Source organism: Pipra filicauda, unplaced genomic scaffold (assembly GCF_003945595.2).
Source record: "Pipra filicauda isolate LSUMZ 115617 unplaced genomic scaffold, ASM394559v2 scaffold19_size4547281_pilon, whole genome shotgun sequence".
NCBI lineage: Eukaryota > Metazoa > Chordata > Aves > Passeriformes > Pipridae > Pipra > Pipra filicauda.
Window position 1 is genome coordinate 708167 of NW_024104309.1, and position 23026 is coordinate 731192.

Sequence of the window (23026 nt, forward strand, 5' to 3'; positions counted from 1 at the left end):
ACAAAAAAATCACTTGGCATCTCTGTGCTCTGACCGCCATCACTGTAGCAAGACACCTTTGCCTGTTTTATAGAAGGGATGTGAAGATAAACTCATTAAGAGTTCTAAGACACTTAAACACTGGTGACTAAGCAACAACAGCCCTTGGCCCACGACCAAAGGTAGCACTAAACCCAACCAAACTTTCTTTTTGTCCTGACTGCAACAGTCCTGTGTCTGCATTACTACTCTGGCAGCTCTTCCTCCACTCTGGGGACATTTCCACGGAACAGCATGAAGGGATGTTCAGTGTCAAGTCTGCAAGATAGCTTTCCATACAGAGGGAAAAGAGATGCCACTGCTTAAAGCAAGGAAAATAAAATGATACAATCATATCTTCATGCTCTGGACACCATGACTGAAGAAAGCATTACCAAGAATCACTACCTACTGTTACATACCGTTGTACTCTTTTCGAATGAATCTTTCCAAACTTGCCAGTATTTGTTCTCTGTTCTGTTGCTCAGATAAAGGAGGGGATAATTCATCTAAATAAAAATAAGTTAAAACACAGTCAGATGTGAAACTCAGCTACCTCTAAAGTCTCTTTCAGCTAATTAAAAGATTGGGATTTTTTTCTGTTATGTTTACTTTGCTTAAATATGTGTTTTTCTTTTTATATCATTAGAGTCTTCAGGGTTTTATTTCAAGATATTGGATTTCACTGCAGCTATTCAAACACAGAGTGGCCTGGTGGGCACCTGGTATCCAGCCAAGGTTAACCACCACAGCATCCAAAAGGGCCTTTTCCCAAAAGACACCACAGAATTTGAACGAGCACCAATAACTTTCACAGATCCTGTGAAAAATCTCACATAACATTAGTTTTTCAAATCTGTTACAAGGTATCACAGCCAGGAATTATATGAAAATTAAAATACTGATCAATTTGCAGACTAGGGCACCTGGAAGAGCTTCTCCCTACTGAATTATAAATAATTGTAAATAAGTAATTTAGTCATACAGTTTTTATCTTTTCCAGGTTTCAGATCACAGCATACAGTGGAGTAGAAACACTTTCTGAACTTACCAAAACACCTTTTACACACTATATCAAGTATTTCCCGAAATCTGTCTGTCATTGGTGGTAGTGGTTTTAGATCGATTTTCTTGAAATCCTCTGGGCAGTCATTTTTGGAATGTCCATCCCGTTTGCAGATGCTGCATACTATAGTTGGTGGCTTTTGGGGAAAAAAGCACACAAATGCATCTTTTTACTTCTAAGATAGTTCAGCAGACCTAACAATTCCAAGCAACCAAGAACATTTAACACATGAACAACAACAAAGCCTCTGGAAAGAACAGAAGACCTCTCAGTAGGCTGCATTAAGATCTCACAGTGCCTAAAAGCACCTCGAAATTCTATAAGTAAGCAGGAGAGGAAAGGGGAAAATAACCCACAAAACAACCAAAAAATAAAACCCAGGATCTGTGTGTGTGTAAACCAAAAAGCTTTGCATAAGATGGGGGCAACAGACCATCTGGTCCAAATGGGGCACAGGTTGGTGTTTTGCAGTCCTGAAGAACAGGTTCTCTACAAGGGCCATTCCCAACACAGACTGAAACAACCCTCCCGCCACCCACCCACCCACAGTCTGAGTGATTTAAAAGTCACAGCCCCCTGCCCCACGGCCAGCACTGCTTACCTTTCCTGAAGTAAAAATAAACTTATCAAACACATAATGCATTTCTTCTGTGGAGAGTCTGCCTTCATCTTTGAGATCCTGGGGTTCCCCCCCTGCTGTGCAGAGGGGCGAGGTAGCTGGTGTGCCAGTGCACTTCGCCTGCGGAGACGCCTCCGGGCCCGAGCTCTGCCTGCTCTCGGCGTCAGAGAAGTCATTGCTCGAGTTGGTGTCCTCAGGCTGATGTTCACTGCAGTTACAGTGGGGGCTGAGCTCACCTTCAGTTACACAAACTGAGATTTCTAAATCATCCCTCTCTTCTGGTGATTTTTGCTTTAATTCACAGCATTCGTTAGAAATAAGGGATAAAGCTTCTTCTTTGTCTTCATCGTAACTAGAGTCCAATGTTGGAAGGAGCAAAGAGTCCATGTCCTTGGAAGTACAACTTTTGGCTACAGCTTCTACCACTTGATTACATTCAACTTCATTCTCTGGTATGTTACATCCACTTCCTATATTTTGTTTATCTACAACATTTTCCTCTTGTGGAAGGCAACAGTTTGCTACAGGCTCTTCAGATCTTGTGGATTTCTTATTATTAATTTTCCCTTTTTCTTTTTTCTTGGTATCTGGCTTGGATTTAATCCCATCTTTACCTTGTGGACATGCAAAATATTTATATGCTGTCCTAAATCTCTCCAGGATGTACTCAAATACCATCTGGCTATTTAGACTTCGTGCAACATTCCTCTTAAGTGCAAAAGGATCTAGGAAGAAAAGAAAAAAGAAAAATTTCACTAGTAATCTTTAACTTTTACATTTCACAAAGTAGCTGAAATCCCTAAATTATTATATAGCAGTTAAAAAGAACAAAACTGCATACAAAGAACAAAACAGAACTGTTTTGGATATACTTAAGAGAATGTGAGGCCCACAAGTTTTTTTTTAGAATCCTTCCATAAAAAACACACTCATGTGCAGCCATGAATGGCTGACTATCATAAACCATTCTAAATAATGTTATTTTAAAAGAAAACCAAGAGTATATTGTACCATTATAGTATGAGCAATTTCTAAACCAGAAATTAAAATGAACATATGAAGACAAAATAAAAACAGGTCTGCTAGAATCTTTCTTTGTGCACTGAAGAAGGATTTGCATTTCCCTTAAGAAATTAATTTGTCTAAGAGTAACATTAAAGTTATAAGGATTACATGAACCAACCTCACCAGGTTTCATTCCTAGTCCTTCCTAGAGATTTCTAGATCAAACTTGTTTTCCAAGCAAAAAGAGTACCTGCATAGTTGCTATAAGTTTGCCTGGGAAGACAGCACCAAACTGAGATTCTGTTACTTCATAACTTCAGCTACAAACTTAACATTAAAAAGTCAAAAATGAAAAATTAAAAACCATAAAGCAAACAAAAACAACACAAAGAGACCAACAACAGCAGGTGTGAGAACCAGAATGTAATCTGGGTTTTTTTGAAATTATTTCCTGTTTCTTCCTCAATTTGTCCTGTCATTTCCATCCCACATGTTGAACAAACACTACTCTAATTTCACTAAACTCTAACTAAAAGTGATTGAGGAAAAGAATTAGGAGAGGAAATTAAAGTCACAGGAGCGATCTCAAGACCCACTACTCAACACACGCCTCAACAATTCCTTGCTTGTTTTTCTCTGTTTTAGTTTTCCTTCTCACTCTTCTTGTACCTTATTGACTCATCCTTCAATGCACCTTTAGTACCTCATTCTCTGTCTGTATGATTCTCTTTGTCCTCTCCATCGCCTCAAGTGTTACAGATAAGCCACTTCAGCAACATCTCTAGAAAGTGTTCAAAAGTTGTTATTTATGCTTTTATAAAAGTATCACCTTACATGGTTTCTTAACCTTCCTCAAATATCCAATTTCTCTGTTCTTAAGGCCAATTCAGAATGCCATGCATTGCTCTGTGACTTGCCCCGTTTTTTTAACAGGGAAAACTTGTCTTTAAACAGACTAAGTAGCTGACAAAATATATATTAAAAAAAAAACTTATTGTCCAGACTTCTTGAAACAGACTGATAAGTGCTAGGTAAATACAGAAGATAATGCAGGATGAATACAGAAGCAGAAAGGATGATCCTACCTTCAATGGCTATTCGCCTTTTAGGCCAGTTTTTATTCTCTCTGGTTAAGAGCTCCTGTACCCGTATGCTGATGACATATTCCTCCAAAGCAAATTCCAGTGTGTAAAACTTCAAAAGTTCCAACCACAGTTGCCCCAGCGAAACTTGGTGAGGGGTTTTGAGTGCTAAGAGAGACTGAAAAACATGGACAAGAATGCTCAGCTTCAATAAGAAATTAATATTCCCCTTTTTTCCCCTGGTTCCACCCAATATCAATGTTTAAAGATGAAAAAACAGGGATAAGAGGTAGCAAATGTTTTTCAATGAAATAAAGCCATGACTTACAATCCCTTGTTTCTCCTTTCCATTACTTTGGTTGTCCACTTCTGAGCTTGTTGCCTTCTTGCCACCACCTTTTTGTTGTTCAACTTTAGCTTTACTTTCTGCTCCAACTGAGTTTTTTGCTGCACCGTTTGTTGGGGGTTTGTACTCCCACCTTACAAACTCGTCATCTTCTACACCCTTCAGCTGGTGGTCATCTGGCCTCTTGGAATCAAAGCCTTCAATCTAACAACAATTAAAGTGGCTCTGAAACAAGACTGTATGTAATACATACCACCAAACATTTTCACCAAAGGTAACACTGACAAATGTGGTATTTATACCCCTCAAGAGTAACTGGCATCAGAGGAATAAATTCAGAAATCTAAAGAAGAAAATAATTGCCTTTTGTCTAAAATACAGAATGACACAATTGCAGAGGCTACAGCAATTGCCTTTTTAGAAAAGTCTTAAGAATCATCAAACATCATCTTTGAGAGGATTAATTACCAATGCATTTTATTTACAATTTTTTTAGCAATCAAATTCTGTACATTTTATGAGCTTGCAGAACACAGAGATGTTGTCAACAACTTAACAATAAGGTCACTATATCACCAAATCACTTACCCAATTGCCCAAATAGGATGGTAAAATACGTGGTTTTCTTTGTTGAAGAAAAAATATCACCATTAAGGCAAAGGAATATGAGGGAATGCCACCTTCAGCCTGACAGTCAATGTGGCAGAGCTGTAAGAGAATAAATAATTACATCTCTGATGTAAAACCAGCATTTTAATTTCTGATCTATTATAAAAGGACAAATACTAAAGAAATGTGAGAAACAGAGTGAAACAGAAAATCCTGTCTCTCAGGAACTGCAGTCGCCATGCCACGCCACAAAATAAAAACTACATTCATACAGTGTATTCATACAGTGCCTTAAGTTATACTATTTTATTATACATTATTTTCTTCAGATACACCACATTTTGTGATTGTGGGACATATTTATGCTTCTAATTTCTGTCATGCTTCTAATTCCAGCTGTGTTGCTGTGAGGTGGCACCTCTCGTAGGGAGATGGGGTGAACTACTGTCATCAAGTATTTCCTACAGACATATTCATGTGACTTATACATTATACTTACACATATTCATCTGGTTTATACATTGCATTGTATGCAGTACTTAAAGAGAAGAAATGACCATTATAAGCACTGAGGATAATTAAATAACTTACTCTAGCCCAGTAGCGGAAAGCCAAAACCAAAGGAATAAGGACAGGCTCCAGTTTTCCAAGTGCAGCCAGCAGGTCAGTTGTAAGGCAAGCCACATCATTCCTAGCACTTACTTTACATGTCAAACCACTGGAATGACAAACATAAAACAGATAAAGGGTTATCACTCTGTGGATACAGATGATGCCTGGGGCACAGGGGGAGGTGGGGCATCACACCCACCATAACAAAAACATGAGTCAGTGTCTCCCTATGCAAGAACCCGAATTTTTGAAACAAAAGCTACAGAACATAGTTACATTTTCTTTACTACTAACTCATTTAGAACTTACAGAAGTTAATTATAGCTAAAAATATAAAACAGCATTAAGAATTTGCTCTAAGTTCTGCCATTACTTAACTGTGCTATCTTCCACGATTCAACCTTCAAGTATATTGTCTACATTCCAAACACTGAAACAAATAAATAAATACTCCAGACTTGCTGCATATTAAAGAGTTGGTTAAGTCCACAAAACAGCTCTCTAAAAACTTTCTTTTTGCTTCTCAGAATAATTATTTCTATCCTCTTACAAACACAGGAAAAGATATGTCCATCCTTGTTGCCTTTACTTCCCCAGAGTTTCAACCAGTACCTCCAGCCAGTCAAGCAATCCTGTTTCATTTTGGAGGTTGCTGCTTCTTAGGAATTTACTGAAACTATCAGATGATGTGTCCTTTCTGGCAACGTGGATCTTATAAAATGTTTTTAAAGCCTTGGCTTAAACTGCTGGCAGCAATTTTAAATAACAACTGAAAACCATTCCACTTTTCCCCTAGTTAACTCAAAGTAGAACACTATCTTCAGACTTCTACAACTGAGTTTTATGGAGCACAAAAACAAAGGTAGCTTTCTTTCTAGATTACATTTTCAGGTATGAGCAATTCCCTTTTAACAGCAATGTCAGCTCAATGTTACAGCAACAGTTCTTGTTAGCAGTGCAGGCAACAGCTGCTGTGAGGAGCAGAGTAGAAACTGGTATCTCCTTAACACTCCTTTTCAGTGACACATACCTTTTAACATCTTTGCAAAAGACAACAGGAACTTTGGCATGAAAATCTGACTCCACATCTGAGTAGACAGCTAAGCAAGGAGAAAAAACAACATTTTGCTTCAAAGTTTTTCACAATTTTCCCAATTCTGTTTTTAAAACTATTCTATTTATACCACAATTTTTCAGAAGTGCTGCACAGCTAACCAGTAAGCAATATTTTCTGGTTACTTTTGATGCTCACCACCAGTATCAAACAGCCAGGCTGTGTTCCTGACAGAACAATGAGGTTACAAGTTCCAAAAGGCTTGTAAAAATTCTCACTCATGTTCACATGCAAGTGGAAAGCAGCTTTTGAGTTTACTGCTGAAAATTTCTTCTACAAAAAGTTAAACACTACAAAAAGTTTTTTATCTGGCATCTAACACTATTGCCTATTGCCATAACTTCTGGCAATCTGAACTGGACTAACTGGGCTGCCATTCTCTTGCTGCAGCTTCTCATCTCAGTCACACAAGCACTGGTATTAATAAAAATCACATTCATAAGAACAGCTCAGACACTTTGCTTGAAAAATAATCCATCTTTTTAAGTTTACAGAAAAATTAAGCATAAAAACATCCAAGCAGCAGATGGAATGTTAAATAGAAATGAGATGCAACTAAAAACTCACCACTGTTCTTCAAGATCTCAAGCACCTGGATCAGAACATCTGGCTGACTCATCTACAAAATCAGAGCAGGTTCCATTATTCAGACTAACCTATTTTATTTTACACTTTATTTAAACCTACTTGGGTGGCACAATTAGTAACTCTACGTTCTTTCATAAAAGTGAAATCAGGTGTCAGTATTAATGAAAAAACTGATTGTATCTGTCTGCACCATGAAAACAGATACTAATAAACATATCAGCCAGCTTTTTACCAGCCTACATCTTTTCTAGTCAACACTTCTGTTCCAGTTTGTATTAACAGACTCCATAAAGTTAAAACAAAACACTTGCCATATATTCAACTATTTCAATGTCAACATATGCCACTAGAAATGCACAACTACACAGAATTTAATGTCAGTTCTTTCCCAAGGGTTTTTAAAGGTTATGATTTTTAAGCGTGTTTTCTTTTCTCCCCAGAAATCAACTTAAGTGGCGTTTCAAAGATAAGCATAAATAGATCAAAGAAAGGCTAAAAAATTAGCACCACCTTTGAGCTTTTGTGAAAAAGTGACATGGCACACTCCACATGCAACTGTTTGAAAAAGGGCTCAGTTCTGCTTCCTGACTGCAGGATCATTTCAACACGCCCTAAGTATGACCCCAAACAGGTACCTGGAATTTCACTGTAACATGTACAGTCAAAAAAAGGGCAAGTTCAGCAGCTGTGCCTCTAACAAGAACATGCTGCTAATATCATATACTAAACATGAACCAACAGCTTCAATATTTAAAGGTAAATTATGTTGGTCTGCAGGAATTTTAACCTGTACTTTAACCTGTAAATTGGGATGTGGTATTTAATTGCAAGTGACTAAACCGTAAAAGGAAAAAATGTCATTTCTAGCCCCAACTTTAAAAGGGGGGGGAAATCAATGCCTACAAGATTTTACAGTCTGAATCATGAGCACATGAAAGCACATTTATCCAGAGTCAACTATTTTCATATTGCTTCAATGCTTATTCAAAAATTTAGAAAAAGGCTAGCATAAGATTGTCCAGAAAAAAACAACCCAAGAATTATCCATAGCACAGCTGACACCAAATCAAAGATTAGATGCTTTATGATGCCCCCAAGAAGATAAAGGCAATGGAGTTGAAATAAATGTTGATGACCTCGATCTAAAAAACAGTCTTAGTTAATACAAGATAATATCTACACACCTTAGGGGGGAATTTGATATCGATGTTCACATCGCTGGTCTTAAAAGCAAATCTGGTTAAACAGGAGCCATACATCCTCAGGGAGCAGTCTGCAGAGAGAGAAACAATTATTTAACAGCTAGTAAATACATTTTTCTTTAGTGGATGATGCATACTCTGCTTTCGATACTGCAGCTCACAAGTGGCACTCCCAGATTAATGAACACTGAGCCCCTTTCCCTGCCCTGGGAAGGTCAGTCATTTCCATGACACGGCATCACAGGAGAACAAATCATTCAAACATTCAATTACACATCCAACAGTTTCCAAGCTGTTTTAAAGGTTTTTTTGCAATAGTTCCGTTTGTTTTTAATATAAAACTACATATGAAATAGTAATAACTGTCCCTGTCTCAGTGCAGGATTTTTTGTAAAAGCTTCTGTTAACTCTAGCTCGATTCTTCTGCAGCACTCGGCCAATTCTAAAATTCTGTCCATCTCATCAGCAAGTTCCTATGCACAACTCATTATGTACCATGCACATAAAACATAACTTCAGTATAATCCCAGGCAGAATCCAGGATCCACTCAGTGAGTTTGGAGTTAATACAATTATCTACAAAGGTGCAGAACAAATCTGAACCAATTAGGAAGTATCGATTCAGGAATAATATAAGCAATGTCATTCCACCCCATAAACAATAACTTATCCCACTTCATGATACAATTTTTGGAGATGAAAACTTTCCTGTAATATCTATTAGGGTCTCACATATTTAAAACAGCTGAAAATTGAGACTGTTCTCAATCTCTCCCAAATCCAACACCTGTTCAAGCAGGGTCACCTAGAGCAGGTTGCCCACAAATGTGTCCAGTTGGGTTTTGAAAATCTTCAAGGATGGGGAGTCTGCAATCTCTCCAGGCATCCTGTGCCAGTGTTCAATCAGCCTCACAGCAGAAAGGGTTTCTTGTATTTTTTCTTAGGACCTTTATGTGTGTTTTGACTAAACTCTCTCAATCAGAAAATTATTCTTAACAGAGAAAATAAATCTTACACATACATAGCTTCAAACAAACCTATTTTTCACTACTTAGAAACCAGTCCTCTCAAAATCAATGTCTGTATGATTAATAATAGTGATTTGAAATTATTTACAAAAGCTTTTCATAGTAGTAACAATTTTTGCATAGTTTTAATGTGAGCTCAAGAGAAAATCATGCCAGAGCATTCCGTGTTTTCTACACTGTTTATTTATTCAGTTTTTCCCAATTTACAACTTAGGAAAACACATTCAACTAAAATATAGCTGGCTCTGTAAAGGAGAAAAACAAACTGTCATTTACTATTACAGACTCCCCTTCCACTACTCCTACACCTCCACAGAAGCTCATCAGTCCAAACAAGTCAGCCAGACAAGCAACAATAAAATAATAGTTTTTCCTTAGTACTTATGTTAAAATGTTACGTAAAAAAAGCTTTGTCTTATCCTAATATACTATCAGTGGGAAACTCAACAGTATGTTGGAACAGAAGTTTGCACCAGAAGCCACATTTACAGAGCAAACAGATCAGCAAAGCTCCACCCTACAACCCCCTGTTCTATTCAGCACTTTATATTCAAGAAAATCTATTTAACAGAGCGCCTAAAATTAAAGCTGATTATCCTGCAGCTAATAAAATCTTTCTTACTGCTGTGTTTTTATAGAGCAAGGGAAAAAAGAAGGTATTTATAAAATAAAAGGACAGTATAGAACAACATCCAGTTTCAATATAAATGAAATAAGAAGTCTGAAAACTTTTTTTGGCAATGAGATTAATATTTTCTTCTGTTCAGATGAACTAAACACCAAACTGTTACCATAATGTCAACATCACCACAGCTCCAAAAATCTGCTCTAAAAGTCCCAGTCTGTTAACAGGAGATGATGGGAAATCAATGCAAAGAAGTAAATGTCAAATATTATCTTCTTTTTGTATGATCTCACCACTCTAAAGAGGATCAATAGCTTCAATGAATACATATCAGAGAAAAGGACAAATAAGCACAATCGTATTTTCCTCTTTTTGTATGTTTTTTAATTCCTTTAAAATCAACTGCATACATTAATAGTATATAATATCAAGATAATTTAACCCCAAATTCATTGATTCACCATTAATGAAGGCATCAAAATCTATGTAAAAATAAAGAAAAATTGTCAGCTAAAGGAAAGGAAGAACACTGAATACCTGGTAAGGGCTGTTGAATAATTTTCTCCATCTCATTTACAATCTCTTGACGAATTCTGAAGTCCTCATCTGAGATGCCTTGTTCATGTGCTGCCTCGATGAGGGTAAAACTCAGAGCAGCCAACTGTGCAGAAGAGGGGGGTGGGAGGGCCCGCAGCTCATTTTCCTCTTGCTTTTCCTGTATAATTATTGGATGATAAAAGTAATAACTAATATTTGAAGGAAAAAAGGTTATCTCATGCTATTGTATGATATCAGAACATAGTGTTGCCTTCTTGTGTTCTCCTATTTACATGGTGTCCTGACCAAAGGCAGGAGCTCTGCCCAGCCTAACAAATCCGACAGTGTGGCTCACAGGAATGGCAGCAGATGCTCAGGGTCTAAAATAGAGAGTGGTGTTTCACAGCTGGCAAGTGGGAAGGAAATCTGCTGTATTCCATTCCTGAGCCACGTTTTCTGACAGTTCTGAAACAGGATTCATCCAAGAAAATAAAAAGCTGTAATTGTTCCCATATAATAAAAGTAACTGAGCTGCAGAAGTCATACTGATTTCTTGAGAGTGGATTATACTTGAAGGAAAGGTATCAGAGGCAGGAAAAGTATTCCTAGCTCCAAGGAATTTTTATAAGTTCAGTCCCATTGCTGCTTAAACAGCTGGTGCCAGAAAGCACTGGGTTTAGTGCATCTAATCCAACAGCAAGAACAAGTCAGATATATCAAGTCATTTGGGACTAAGTACAACAACCTCTTGTTTCATAAATTCACCAACTAAATGAAATGTGACTGACAAGAGAAATAAATAATAACCATAACATAAAGCACTAGGAAAACACAGTATAGTATGAAAATGTGTGCTTAGTTCTAAGGCTGCATCTCTCAACTCTTCTGTTCTTATTTGAACAGATTTAGCATAAGAAAGAATATGGGCATTTTTAAAGGGGTTTTTTACATCACTACTTTAGGATTTTTCCTGAGTTGGGAAACCAGAGCTGCTGCTGAGCTTATTTGATAGTCTTGTATCTCCTAGAGCTGTACACAGTGTATTTTATGAAGTAACATTCAGACAGTTACATATGTATCACTATAATGTGGCAGGGACATAAAGCCATTTGGAGACAAGTGTTAAACACAGAAACTGCTCCCTGTGCCCCAGCATTCCATTCAGCAGCACAGAAACCTCATTCCTCAATTCTTATCTCCATGTCCAGATGAAAAGCATGGTAAGAAAGTGTTTTTATAACAAACATGAGGCTGGTTCATTCTTTTTTCCATGACAGTAAGAGAACCAGAATCCTTTACCAGTGTCACTGAATACAAAAAGGTTACTTTCTGAGATGTAATGGATTTATGGCATCCAGAGTTTTCCAGGTTATGACTTGCACAAATTATGGAATTAGAGCATTAATAGCAAACAGAAATATGGTAAGAAATACACAGAAACAAGAGAAAGTAATTTGACTGAAATTTGGGGAATGGTTGTAGGAAGATTAATTTTAACCATTTAAATCACAAAACCCAACACACTGGGGAATTTGTAGCTCTTCATCAGCACTTACAAAAACAGGCTGGCAGGAAAATCTGGGCACCTTTTACTGGATTTCATGCATGTAACAGTTCTTTTGAGTAAACCACACCACCATGGTATCTGATAAAGAAATTGCTTTTCTCTTTGTAAACCTTTTCATATTAAACATATTTATAAACCCAAGCAGATGATGAGTGACTCAGGAACTGTCTCCCTCCATCCTGTAACTACTAAACTTCACAAGTCAGACTATGTAAAAAAAAAAAACCAAAAAAAACAACATTCCCAACCCACCTCTAGTCCCTGGAGATCCTATGACCAATGACATTATTTTTGGAAAAAAACAGAAAAACTAATTCTATTTCTATATAGTACATATATGTCTCACTTAAGTTACCTTGCATTCTGCTACTAAAAGTATGATGAACTGCCCACTACTCAGAGACACTAATTCAGAAGCAATGACCAAAAATGTTCTTTCCTCTCTGCCTGGACAGATCATCAAGCCCTTCCTCTCAAACAGAAAACAGAAATTTGTGCATCTCTGCTCAGCACACAAACTTTCATCTAAATGAACATGACCAAAGAAAACAAACCATATAACAAAAAATCTGTTTTTAAAGAAAAAAAAAAAAAAGAAAAAAGAAAAAATAGCCCAAATTTTATTTAACTTACCATTATATTTTTCTTATGCCGTTTTTCTTTAATATGCTTGTGAGCTCCCTGGATGTTTTCAATGTGAACTAAGCAGAGCTTGCATAGATACTGACAGTTGGTGTATTCTGGGGAGCGCTGAGGAAAAAGGGCCAGAGATTAAAAGAAAATGTTTCTGCCAACAGTGCCTGAAAAACTCAATACTTTGAATAATAAACTGCATGTAATACTTTTAAAGTCAAGGTGCTTTGCAAACATTCAGTAATCTTAAAGAAAAAAAACGGCAGAAATGGGATTTTTACCTGTATGGCAAGTGGGGAAAGAAAGGAAAGCAAGTGAGATGACTAAAATATGACACTTCTCAGGACATTTTAGTGAGGGATGATTAAGATTGAAGACTTTATGCTTTCTAAGGCTGACCTAAAGGCCAGTAAACCATTCCCTTGACAGCTCAGGCTGACAATAACAGGATTTAATAAACCCCAGCATTCACCCTCCTTTCTGTGATGAGAGAACAGCAAGTATTCCTCATGTTACCCACTCTTTGTGTGCTGACAGCTGGTGGTGGGCTTTGGCAGCACATCCCCAGCACTCTGTGCAAGGGCTGCAGTCCCATGAAAAAGGGAGCGAGGAGGAACATGACCACTCACTAATGACACTGAAGAAGGTGTGATCTGATGCTGTTGCATTTTGATGAATAATCTGGGATGCCCAGAATTGGAGAAACATGCAGAACAAACACCTTTTTGTACAGACAGGCTGGGAGAGGTGGAGTACAAACGGAGAGTGGCCACTGGGGAGACCTGAGTCTGCCAGAAGCTGCCAAACTCTGGAGATGATGGGGAAGAAGGGAAATCATTGTTCTCAGAGAGTCCAAGAGAGGATGCTGTGTGAGTTTATTCAACCAGGAAACCATTAAGATCTACTAGACTAAAAGGCAGAAAAGGGGAGGTGTTGTTTGCAAATACCTCACTGCACCTGTCTCATCCCGCACTTGTATTTTCTAACCCTACTTCACATTTTCATCTGAATTCTAATACATCTGTATTTACCAAAACCAAAAAGTACACTGAAAACAACAGATGTTTAAGCAGTGACATAACAATGAATGAACAGAGAACACCACTTTAAGACACTAAAGTGGACCACAGGTCACTTAAACAAATTTTGACTTACCATAAGGAAACCTAAACCACTGTTAAATTTGGGCAGGTTTTTTCACTTAATGAGTTTGACCTTTTGCTTTTGGGGAAAAAAAGAAGTCTGATGCTCTCCAAATGCAGAGTAAATATCAATGTAAAATAATAGTGTCATTATGCTTCACTTAGTAAGTCTCTTCATCCTTATTTTCTATGAGACAGATACCCAGTACGATGAAATTAAATATCCATTCAGAAAACAACCAATAGACAGTTACACTTGACTAGCTGGGAAGATTCACATATTTGATACCTGATGACTGAAGTAGTTCAGTAATATTTTACCACTCTTCTATAATAAAATGAGTATCAGCAATGAAAGTATCTTAAAAATCTGTGTATTTCTTTACAATATTGATCTGCTGTATTATGTCAATAGATGTTGCCAGAAAGGCTGAATCATGTAACAACTTTTATTTTGCCTTTATTGTAAAGACTTTTTTAATCCTCTAGTTATGCTTAACTGCTATGAAAGGGGCAAGAACTCAAAACAGCAAGACAAAAAAGTTACAGACTAGTACCTGTGTAAGATAGATGCATCCAAATAAGCCAGGCCTCATGAAATTTGTCCTTGGATTTTCAAGGAGCTAATCTATAACAGAGCCAGTTGTATTTTAAAGAACTCACAGAGAATGGGAAGGTTCCAGATCACAAGCAAAGAGAAACTTATGAACATCTTTAAAAGGCTAAAGAAGATGAGCCAAGAAATCAGAGACCAGTCAGAATTAGCATTCAGAAAAATACTGCAATAAATTATTAAAAAGCACACAGGGACAAAGGTGACAACCTGACCTGCTCCAAACAAATTGCATTAACTCAAACTTAGGGTTGCTTTTTTAAAAGTGCTTGAAGAAGCAGCAGCAGATGTTGTATCTAGAATTTTACAAAGTTTTTGTCACTTGTCACAGTATCAGTCTCCAAAGGAGACCATAAATACTACCTAAATAAAGAACAGTAAGGTGGCAGCAAAACTGCTCAGAGAACTGTCCTCAGAGCACACACACCCAAAAGCATGTGCCAAGAATTTTTCAGCAGGGGTCCTTGTGGGGTCAGAAATATCCACACCTTTTTGAAGACTTGGGAAATGCAAGGGAGAGTGTGCTGACTACAAATCTGAAAGCCACAAACTTGGGAGGGGATACAGAAGATGTAAAATAAGAAAAAAAATCAATAATTACAATAAATTAGAGGAATGGAATAAATAAGCTGCCACTAAATAATACCACAGCAAAGTATCATTCCTCCTTAGGTATTGCCAACTGCAAATATCCAGGGCTGGGAACACCTGATGGAGCATTTCTGAAGCAAAGGCTATGGGGACCATTGCTAGTCAAACTACAAGCCAACATCCTACTGCTGCTAAAAAAATCAAAGATGGTAAACAAAAATGCTGTATTTCAGACAGATGCAGCCAGCTTTCCTCTCTATATGTAAGACTTCAGCTGAAATGGCATGTCCAGTTTAGACACCAGTTACACAATGGGTGTCTGCAGAAAAGCAACAAGAATGAACCACTAAAAACCCCCAAGACCAGTGAAAAAAGACAGTCTAAAGAAGGGAAGACTGGAAGAATGGTAAGGATCTTCCAAAGTGCAGGTGATGTGAAAAAGAAGTAATAAACTTATGGTTATTTTCCTAGGACAACATAAGAAGGATTAAAACACTAAAAGACACACTTGAATTAGACATTTAGAAAAACTTCTGGGTTGCTCACACTGACTTGGACATTGTTTCACTGAGGATACTATTAAGAGTATCAAATCTTCAGATGAAGATTTGTAAGCACCCATCCCCAATATGGGCCTGGGGAGAGGCTGATATACCAAAGAGAGCACAAAGTTCTTCTCAATCCTGCATTCTGAATTTCCAGGGAACCAGACTTTCCAGAAAATCTTATGTAGACAATGGAACTGGACACCTTTAGGTCTGCAGAGTTAAAAAATCCTGTTCTACAAAGGCTACATGTACCACAAAAGGAGCCAGAAGTTTCCAATCCATATCATCAGCCACAATGACTGACCAGTCAACTACCAGGGACAAATCCTAGTCCATAAAGTGATTCATTATTAAGAAGAAAAGGAGACTGAAGTAGAAATACCACCCAACCAAAACATGGTGATGATAATGAGAGAGGACACACATTTTCTTCTTTATCTGATAAACAACCCAACCTACTTTTTCAAGTCGGGAGATATAATCTCTTTCCAGCCGTTCCTCGGCTTGTTTCAATCCCAGTTGCTGTTCCACTGTCAGATTGGATTCATCAAGAACAGCAGTGGTTTCTAAATAATCTGCTTCCAAAGTATGTTCTTTTGTTGATTCAGAATTCTTGATTTTACCTACAGAAAGAAACAGTTACTTTTTTCAGAATAACTCACAGAGAGGAAAAGTAAAAATTAGATAAGAGCCAAACACAAATTAGAGCTACATTCCAGGGTTTTTTTCCCAAAGGCTGGCCAAAATCACCTTAAATGTTAGAATCTTTCCAGTATATTAACCAGTATTTTAGAGAGACTTCAGAGACTAGTCTGCTACTGAGAGTGCTATCAAAAAGAGCTTAAAAAATGGTAGTTTAATTTTGTGTTTCAGTCATAACTTCACATTCTCTTATTAGGGCAAGAAAGGGGCTTTTTTTTGTCATGCAGAACAGAGTATGCAAGACCTTGATGCCCTACTGTAACAGATATAAGAAATATTAGGCATAAAATTATTTTACACAGCACATTTTAAGGGAATAAGTCATAGAACTGCCCTAAAGCCATTCACCCATATGACCTTACAGAGTCAGTCATCAGGCATTTCAGGCCCTCAATTTGGAAGCTGCTGGAGCTGCACCTGAACACACTGTGACACTTCACCACCCACAGTTTTGGAACGCTGCTGCTCCCAAACACAGGTCAGCTCCCAGGGGCCAGTTCCTCCAGATGCCTATGCATTGGTCATAGGCCACTAATCTGCACAAACATCTACATCAAATTACTCCTGTCATTTTTACATAAGCAAAAGTGAGGGCTACTTGTGCTTTGTTCTTTTTTCTTTCCTTTCACGTGAGATCTGTGCCCCCAGACCAGAGAGGAATCAAAACTGAACAAGTTTCCAAGTCCTGGTTTCTCAGTGACAGATGGTCCCCACAGTATATGATGGTGGTGGTCTACAAACAGCTGACTGACCACAGGATGCTGCCACTTCAACCTGTTTTGCCTATTCAATTTTATTAAGACAGCTAAAAAAATACACACTTTACTATTTTCCTACTATTTCCATACAAGCAACTGCTGTACAGGCAATATTTACAAAATTGCCTGTAGTTGTGGGAAATACTTCAAACAGAAGGTCTGTACTGGTATGGCATATTAGAGACGAAAAATGCATTCTAAAAGGGTGTGACAAATCCTGAACTATGGAATTAACCTGATGAGACAAAGCCTGATCAATATATTTAATTTTGACATTAAAAAATACGTATAAGAATTGCACGCTCATAAGGGTAACTGCTGATAGATGATACATATTCCAGAGCTTCTTAAATCAAAAAGCCATCTGCCAAAACCTATTTTCAACATTTTTAGTAACCAAAAGAGCACAACAGTCACAGAAAAAATAAGGTTTTTTCCCCTACTTATGATAAAGAATTTTTCTTACTGATTTTTCCCCTCTGAAAAGCAGTAATAACTGGCATTTCCCTACGTAGCAATGATATTATGAAGGGTTCCCCCTTCATAAGGCACTACGTTCACAAAATTGCCTGAAACCCACACACACTAAGTAGCTTACAGAGATGTTTAGGTCTCAGGCATAAGAAAAAAGGACAGCTATTATCATAATCTCTTGTTCTCCCAGCAAAATGCTTGTATTAACAGTATGTTCTCTCTAAATGCAACCAGCAACTTTCTCTGTGTGAAGAAAATATTCCAACAGAAATATTTCAAAGTCCTTTTCAGCCTGTTCACAAACGCACCAGAAGAAAATGGAATAAAGCAGTGTTAAATAATACTCACTGAAGTCATCAGGCTTATGTTCCATTTTCCTCTGATCTGCAGCAGCCTTACCAGGATCACCAGTCTGATCAACACCAGCCTTCAAAGTAGGAACTCCCAGTGGATTTTCCAGCACCAGTTTCCCTTTCTGTGTAGCTGTTAAGCTTTCCATTCCGACCCCATTCCCTGAAACATGGGAGCCTGGAGCGTTTTCTCCCACTGGTTGGGCTTTTGTCTGTTTCAGGTTTTCCATTGCTGATGATAAATTAGAAAATTTTTTTGCTTTTCCATGACTCCGATCCTGAACGTTTGATCCCATATCTTTAGTTCCAGGAATACAACTATTTACTTTGCATGATTTATTTTCCCCTTGTTTTTCAGAACAAACATCATTTTGTTTACTTTTTTTGCTGCTATTCCCACTTGGAGAACTTCTCCCAACATCCTTCACAGATTTGTCATTCCTATTATGTTTGTAATTTTGATTAGTTGTAACTTTGACAGGTTTGCCTTCCTCACAGACAAGACGGACAGACTTCCTTGGGTCATGATTTCCATTCTTTGAGCTCTTGGCCTCTTCCATTATAGTGAAGACCTGCTTCTCCTGTCTCTTGAGACCACTTGAAGTGCAATTCTTCAGCAATTTGCAGTTGATTTTAAATCCTCTGTGCAGGCAAGGATTGTAGCTGATTGTCTACTGAGGAAATAATGAGAAGGCATTTTTAAATTGAAGGAAGAAATTAAAGCTCTATGTAGACAGCACATTAAATAAACTTCTCTAAGGGAAAGTGTAACTACAAATTATTATAGGAAGCATATTCCCCCCCAGGCATAAGTGAATTTTCATAATACATTCGGTACTACAGTAAAACTCACGAAAATGTTGATCATCTTGATTTGTATTTAAAAAAGGAGGGGATATTAAGAAATGAAAGATGGCAGAACACTGCAAAAAACACTGTGATAAACGTGCCAACAGCTTGCTTTTTTCTTTCCTTCCTATTTCTGGCTTTCTGAACAAAAATAAGAACCAAGATGTCTGCAACTACACTGGAAAAAATGAAAAAAAAATTAACACATCTAAAAAATCCCACTCAATAAATACGCAGCTCAAATTAGCCACTAGAGAAAACTAATTCTGTTTCCAGCAACCAAGCTCCATTTTATTAACTGATTTCAAAAAGCATTTAGAGATATAATGCAAAGCATTAATAATAAACCTGACTGACCACCTTCCCCCACAGATATTCAGCAAACCTTTGACACATACAGCTCTCATATAAGTTCACTGCCAACAATTAAATGAGATTTTGCTTAGCAAAGATACCCCACAAATAGTAAATATTTTGTTTAGCTGCAGATTAACTTTACTCATGTAAACCTCAGAGCTTTAGGTGGTGTATAATCATCTGAGCTTTATGTTGGCTGCAGCTCAAAGGCTGTGTTTCCAGTGGGAAGTTATGAGTAAGTAGGTCTGTTTGTAAGGAATTACTCTTATTAATACAGAAAACAAAGGGGGAGAATCTGTAACAAGAAATTAGATTTTGTTATAAATAACCTTGACATAGCAATTAAAAAATTATGAGAATGAAGTATTAGACATAAAAGAAAATAAATTTTGTAAAACTATAGCAAGTGCAGAGTTTCTTTCCTATCCAGCTCATATCTGGGAAGTAAATGAATGATCCATGGAAACATCCAGGTTTTAGAGAACCCATCAAAACAAGTAGCTCATAATTTAGTGAAGAAAAGGAATAATAGAAAAGTCTATGAAATACAACTATTAAAAGTATCACAGCGTACTTTTGTACTTTAATAATAAGAACCAGAAGGAAGGATCAGACTAAAAAAAACCACAAAACCACCTTTCTGAATATTATCAGTATAAAAGAGAGTAACTTTTTTTCAGGCTATATAATATAGTTACTACCTCTCACTTTAAAGAGACACAAATCAGAAAATACTTCAGGACACAAAGCACATACTAAAATGGTTATCTAAAGTCTCTACTGAGATAATTGAAAATACATATTATCTTTCAAAAATGAAAAGCAAAGAAACGAACAAAACCCACAAGAATTTTCCTGAAGCTGATATGAGCACCACAGTCTTTAGCAAAATAAAAAACCTGAAAAAGAAAAAAAAAAATCTGTATTCCTAGATTTGTTCCAATGGCTAAGTATTTTATCTCAGAAACACATTCAGTTACTATCACAACTATTTCCTATTAAACACTGACTGCACCTGGCTCGTACTTCTGGATCAAAAAATCAAGAAGATTAACCAGTATTTGCCTCTGGACTGTACTCTGTCTTTCCCACAGTAATTCCTGTCAAACAGCAGCAGGATCCTGCCCACCTGCCCCAGCGCTGCTCAAGGCCCAGGGTGTGAGGAGAGCCCAGAGCCCGCCAGGTTGGCTAAACTTGGATGACTCCAGTGCCAGCTGATTCCTCCAGCTCCAAGGAAAGCTCTGCTCTATAGATGGCCAGTGTTACACCTCTGGACAGGACGGCACCGTCTTCACACTCTACTGTGCGTTTGGGTTTTTTAACGTAACCAAAGAGAAAGCTGAGTAGGACTTTTCAAATGCTAAACTATTTCTTCTGTTTCACTTGTTCAGCCTCAAGAGGAGGAAAAAACACCCAAACCAACAAAAAATCCCCCCCCTCCATCAATTCCGCTTCATTTCTGGTTCGTTTCTGACCCCACATCCCCCTCACACACCGACCCGACCGGAGCAGTGACACCCTTTCTCCAACCCGGCTACTCACTCCCGGCTCCTCGGGCTGCTCCTTCCCCGTGCCTTCTGCAGGGAACCAAACCGGAACCCCAATCCAGCCTAACATAAAGCTGGCACCGGGAGGAGGAGGAGGAGCACGGCCGGTAATAACAAACAATTGGCAGGGTGGGGACAACTCCTGTTGGCACCACTTCCACATCAAAGCTGCCACGGAACTCCAGCACTGCAGGAGAAGTGGGGCCTCGGTTTGCTCTGCTTTTTGTATGTGTCAAGTTGTTGGAGTCATATTTGGAAAGAAGGTTTTTTAAAAAAAATCCACAAAAATTATTCAAATTATTTGATCTCATTCATTCAATAAAATACACAGTTATATATTCAAAGGGAATATATAATCTTTAATCAAATGTACAAATGTGATGGGAAAAAACAACTGAGGAAACTTAGTAAAAACTAGAATCCAGCTAATAAACTGAGTACTGTGATAATATTACATATCAAGAGAGTGAGTGTAATCAAATGTAAGTAGCTAATGTTAAAAAAACCCACAGATATATTCCTTATTCCTGAGAAATATGAATAAAGAGAGGCCATGACATCTCATAAGACAAGAATATTTTGTATCCCCCAAAAAAAGGTAAGAGTTCCACAATGAAACGCTGAATCTGAAATGCAAGTGCAATAACAATGTTGTTGAATTTGGGGATTTTTTTTTTGCTTTTCCGTTTTTTTTTCTTTTACTCTTTAATGCTGAAATGATTTAGCAAACAAAAAATAATTTAAACTGCTGCAACATACTCAATAGTGCCAAATTACCATCTCACAAAGAACTGCAAAGTAAACCAACTAATAAAACTTAACACGAGAAACAAAACAGAAACCACTCCTAAACCCAAGAGGGTCTCAAAAAGATTCCTCTGTCAGATATTGGCCATCTACATATGAGAGAGGGGAGAGAGGGAAATAGGGAGAGGGAAAGGAGTGCCTCTGAAAAAAATAACACAGTTGGAAACAAAACACTGGAGTGGAGTGAATCAGTGCTGAGGTGGCATCTTTCTAGAAACCTGGATGGCACATCTTGTTCACAGGCTCAGGCTCATACCAAACTGCCAGATCTGGAATCAAAGAAGAATTTTATTCCCAGACGGGCTGGCAACAAAAACAGAGCTTTTCACTTGGGTCTGCAAAGTGAGGTGTGATTAACCTGTTGAAAGCATCTCAGAATATTTCATTTATTCACTACCCCGGAGTTACAGGGGACTTGGTTTCCTTTGCTTTCTGAAAGTACAGTGCCAGGTACTCCTCTGAACTCTAGCCCAGCCCTTGGCTCTTTTTGAAAAATAATCTGGCTGAAATACAACAGTTTGAGGTCAGACAAGATACTATCTGACCTCAAGCTCTAGAAAACTATTAAATCTCTACATACCTACAGCAACCGAATTAAAAATGTTTAAGATTAGCTTCACTTAGAAATAATTTTAAGCTCACGAAACAAAGGAGTGAGAGTGTTTCACTTTCATTTCTGCAAGTTTCAATTCTTTCCTCCACCTCTCAGACTAGCATTAGAAAATTCTACATTTGAATTGCAAAAACTCAGCGTGAGGCTTACTTTCAAATAGGGGGGAAAGAAAGCCAAAAAACTTTGGAGAAGCTATTTCTACCCATTTACCTTTCCACTTCTTCCTCTCAAAGTTGTTCCACTAGACTTAACTCCCTCAAGCACACACATTTTGGGTCAAACTTTGACATAACAGGGCCTCTTCAAAAATATAGGCCAAGTTAAACTGTGAGCTCTTGCATTCTGAGCTGCTCTTCTGCAAAGCATTTCTTCTTAATCATTTCATTAGGAGCAGAACTGACTGTACCTGGTTTTTTGTGCTCCCCAGTCACAGTCTCACTCACAGCCCTTTGGGCAAACAGAGGAGACGTGCTGGGGCTGGGGGAACATAACCATGGACTGGTTTGCAGCTACTCCCTATGAGAAATGTAACTTCCTCTCCTTTACCGAGCCAGGATTGTTCCAGAAAACACTCACAAACTCGATGATCTTCTGACATTACTTCGAATATGCTCTAAAACACGGTCCCAACTGGCTGAAGGTCCAAAAGTAACCAGAAGAGTAACTGAAGGGAAAGCGAACGGGCTTGCAAGTTTTGTTTCCGCAGGGAGTACTCGATTAAATATAAACAGTGAAAGTACTACAAACATAAGTGTTATCACTCTCCTTCTATAAAACATTCCCTCCTTTGAGATAGGGAGATGTGTATTTTATCCAAGGCCTGCTTTTATCTGCCCCATTATGATTGTCCTTAAGCTCAAATCTCCCAGTCAGCCCTCCCACAGTAAGTGGGGTGATTAACCTCAGTGCCCCCCTCGCCTCTTTACCAATATAGCCCAGCTGAACTTCCTCCACAAAAATAAAAGGAAATTCTGCAAACAAAAGTTACAGCCAGTCAGGAACAACAGGAAAAGTTGTCTTCTGC

The 23026-nt window shown here is 37.9% G+C and overlaps 1 protein-coding gene across 3 annotated transcripts in view; it reads right to left on the bottom strand.

The window, feature by feature from the left end:
* Window positions 1-23026, bottom strand: part of TUT4 (terminal uridylyl transferase 4) — a 43932-nt gene that overhangs the window by 17361 nt on the left and 3545 nt on the right. For 2 of the 3 annotated variants that reach the window (XM_027739383.2, XM_027739385.2), the window contains exons 2-15: window positions 17828-18503; window positions 16005-16168; window positions 12652-12768; window positions 10452-10629; window positions 8244-8332; window positions 7039-7090; window positions 6388-6457; window positions 5337-5463; window positions 4725-4844; window positions 4119-4340; window positions 3794-3968; window positions 1686-2428; window positions 1070-1220; window positions 441-527 (exon numbers count right to left, since the gene is read on the bottom strand). In XM_027739383.2, coding sequence (XP_027595184.1) covers window positions 441-527; window positions 1070-1220; window positions 1686-2428; window positions 3794-3968; window positions 4119-4340; window positions 4725-4844; window positions 5337-5463; window positions 6388-6457; window positions 7039-7090; window positions 8244-8332; window positions 10452-10629; window positions 12652-12768; window positions 16005-16168; window positions 17828-18389 — 2857 coding nt within the window. In that variant the 5' untranslated portion in view covers window positions 18390-18503. The remainder of the gene's footprint in view (window positions 1-440; window positions 528-1069; window positions 1221-1685; window positions 2429-3793; window positions 3969-4118; window positions 4341-4724; window positions 4845-5336; window positions 5464-6387; window positions 6458-7038; window positions 7091-8243; window positions 8333-10451; window positions 10630-12651; window positions 12769-16004; window positions 16169-17827; window positions 18504-23026) is intronic. The other variant, XM_027739384.2, reaches the window with a different exon arrangement.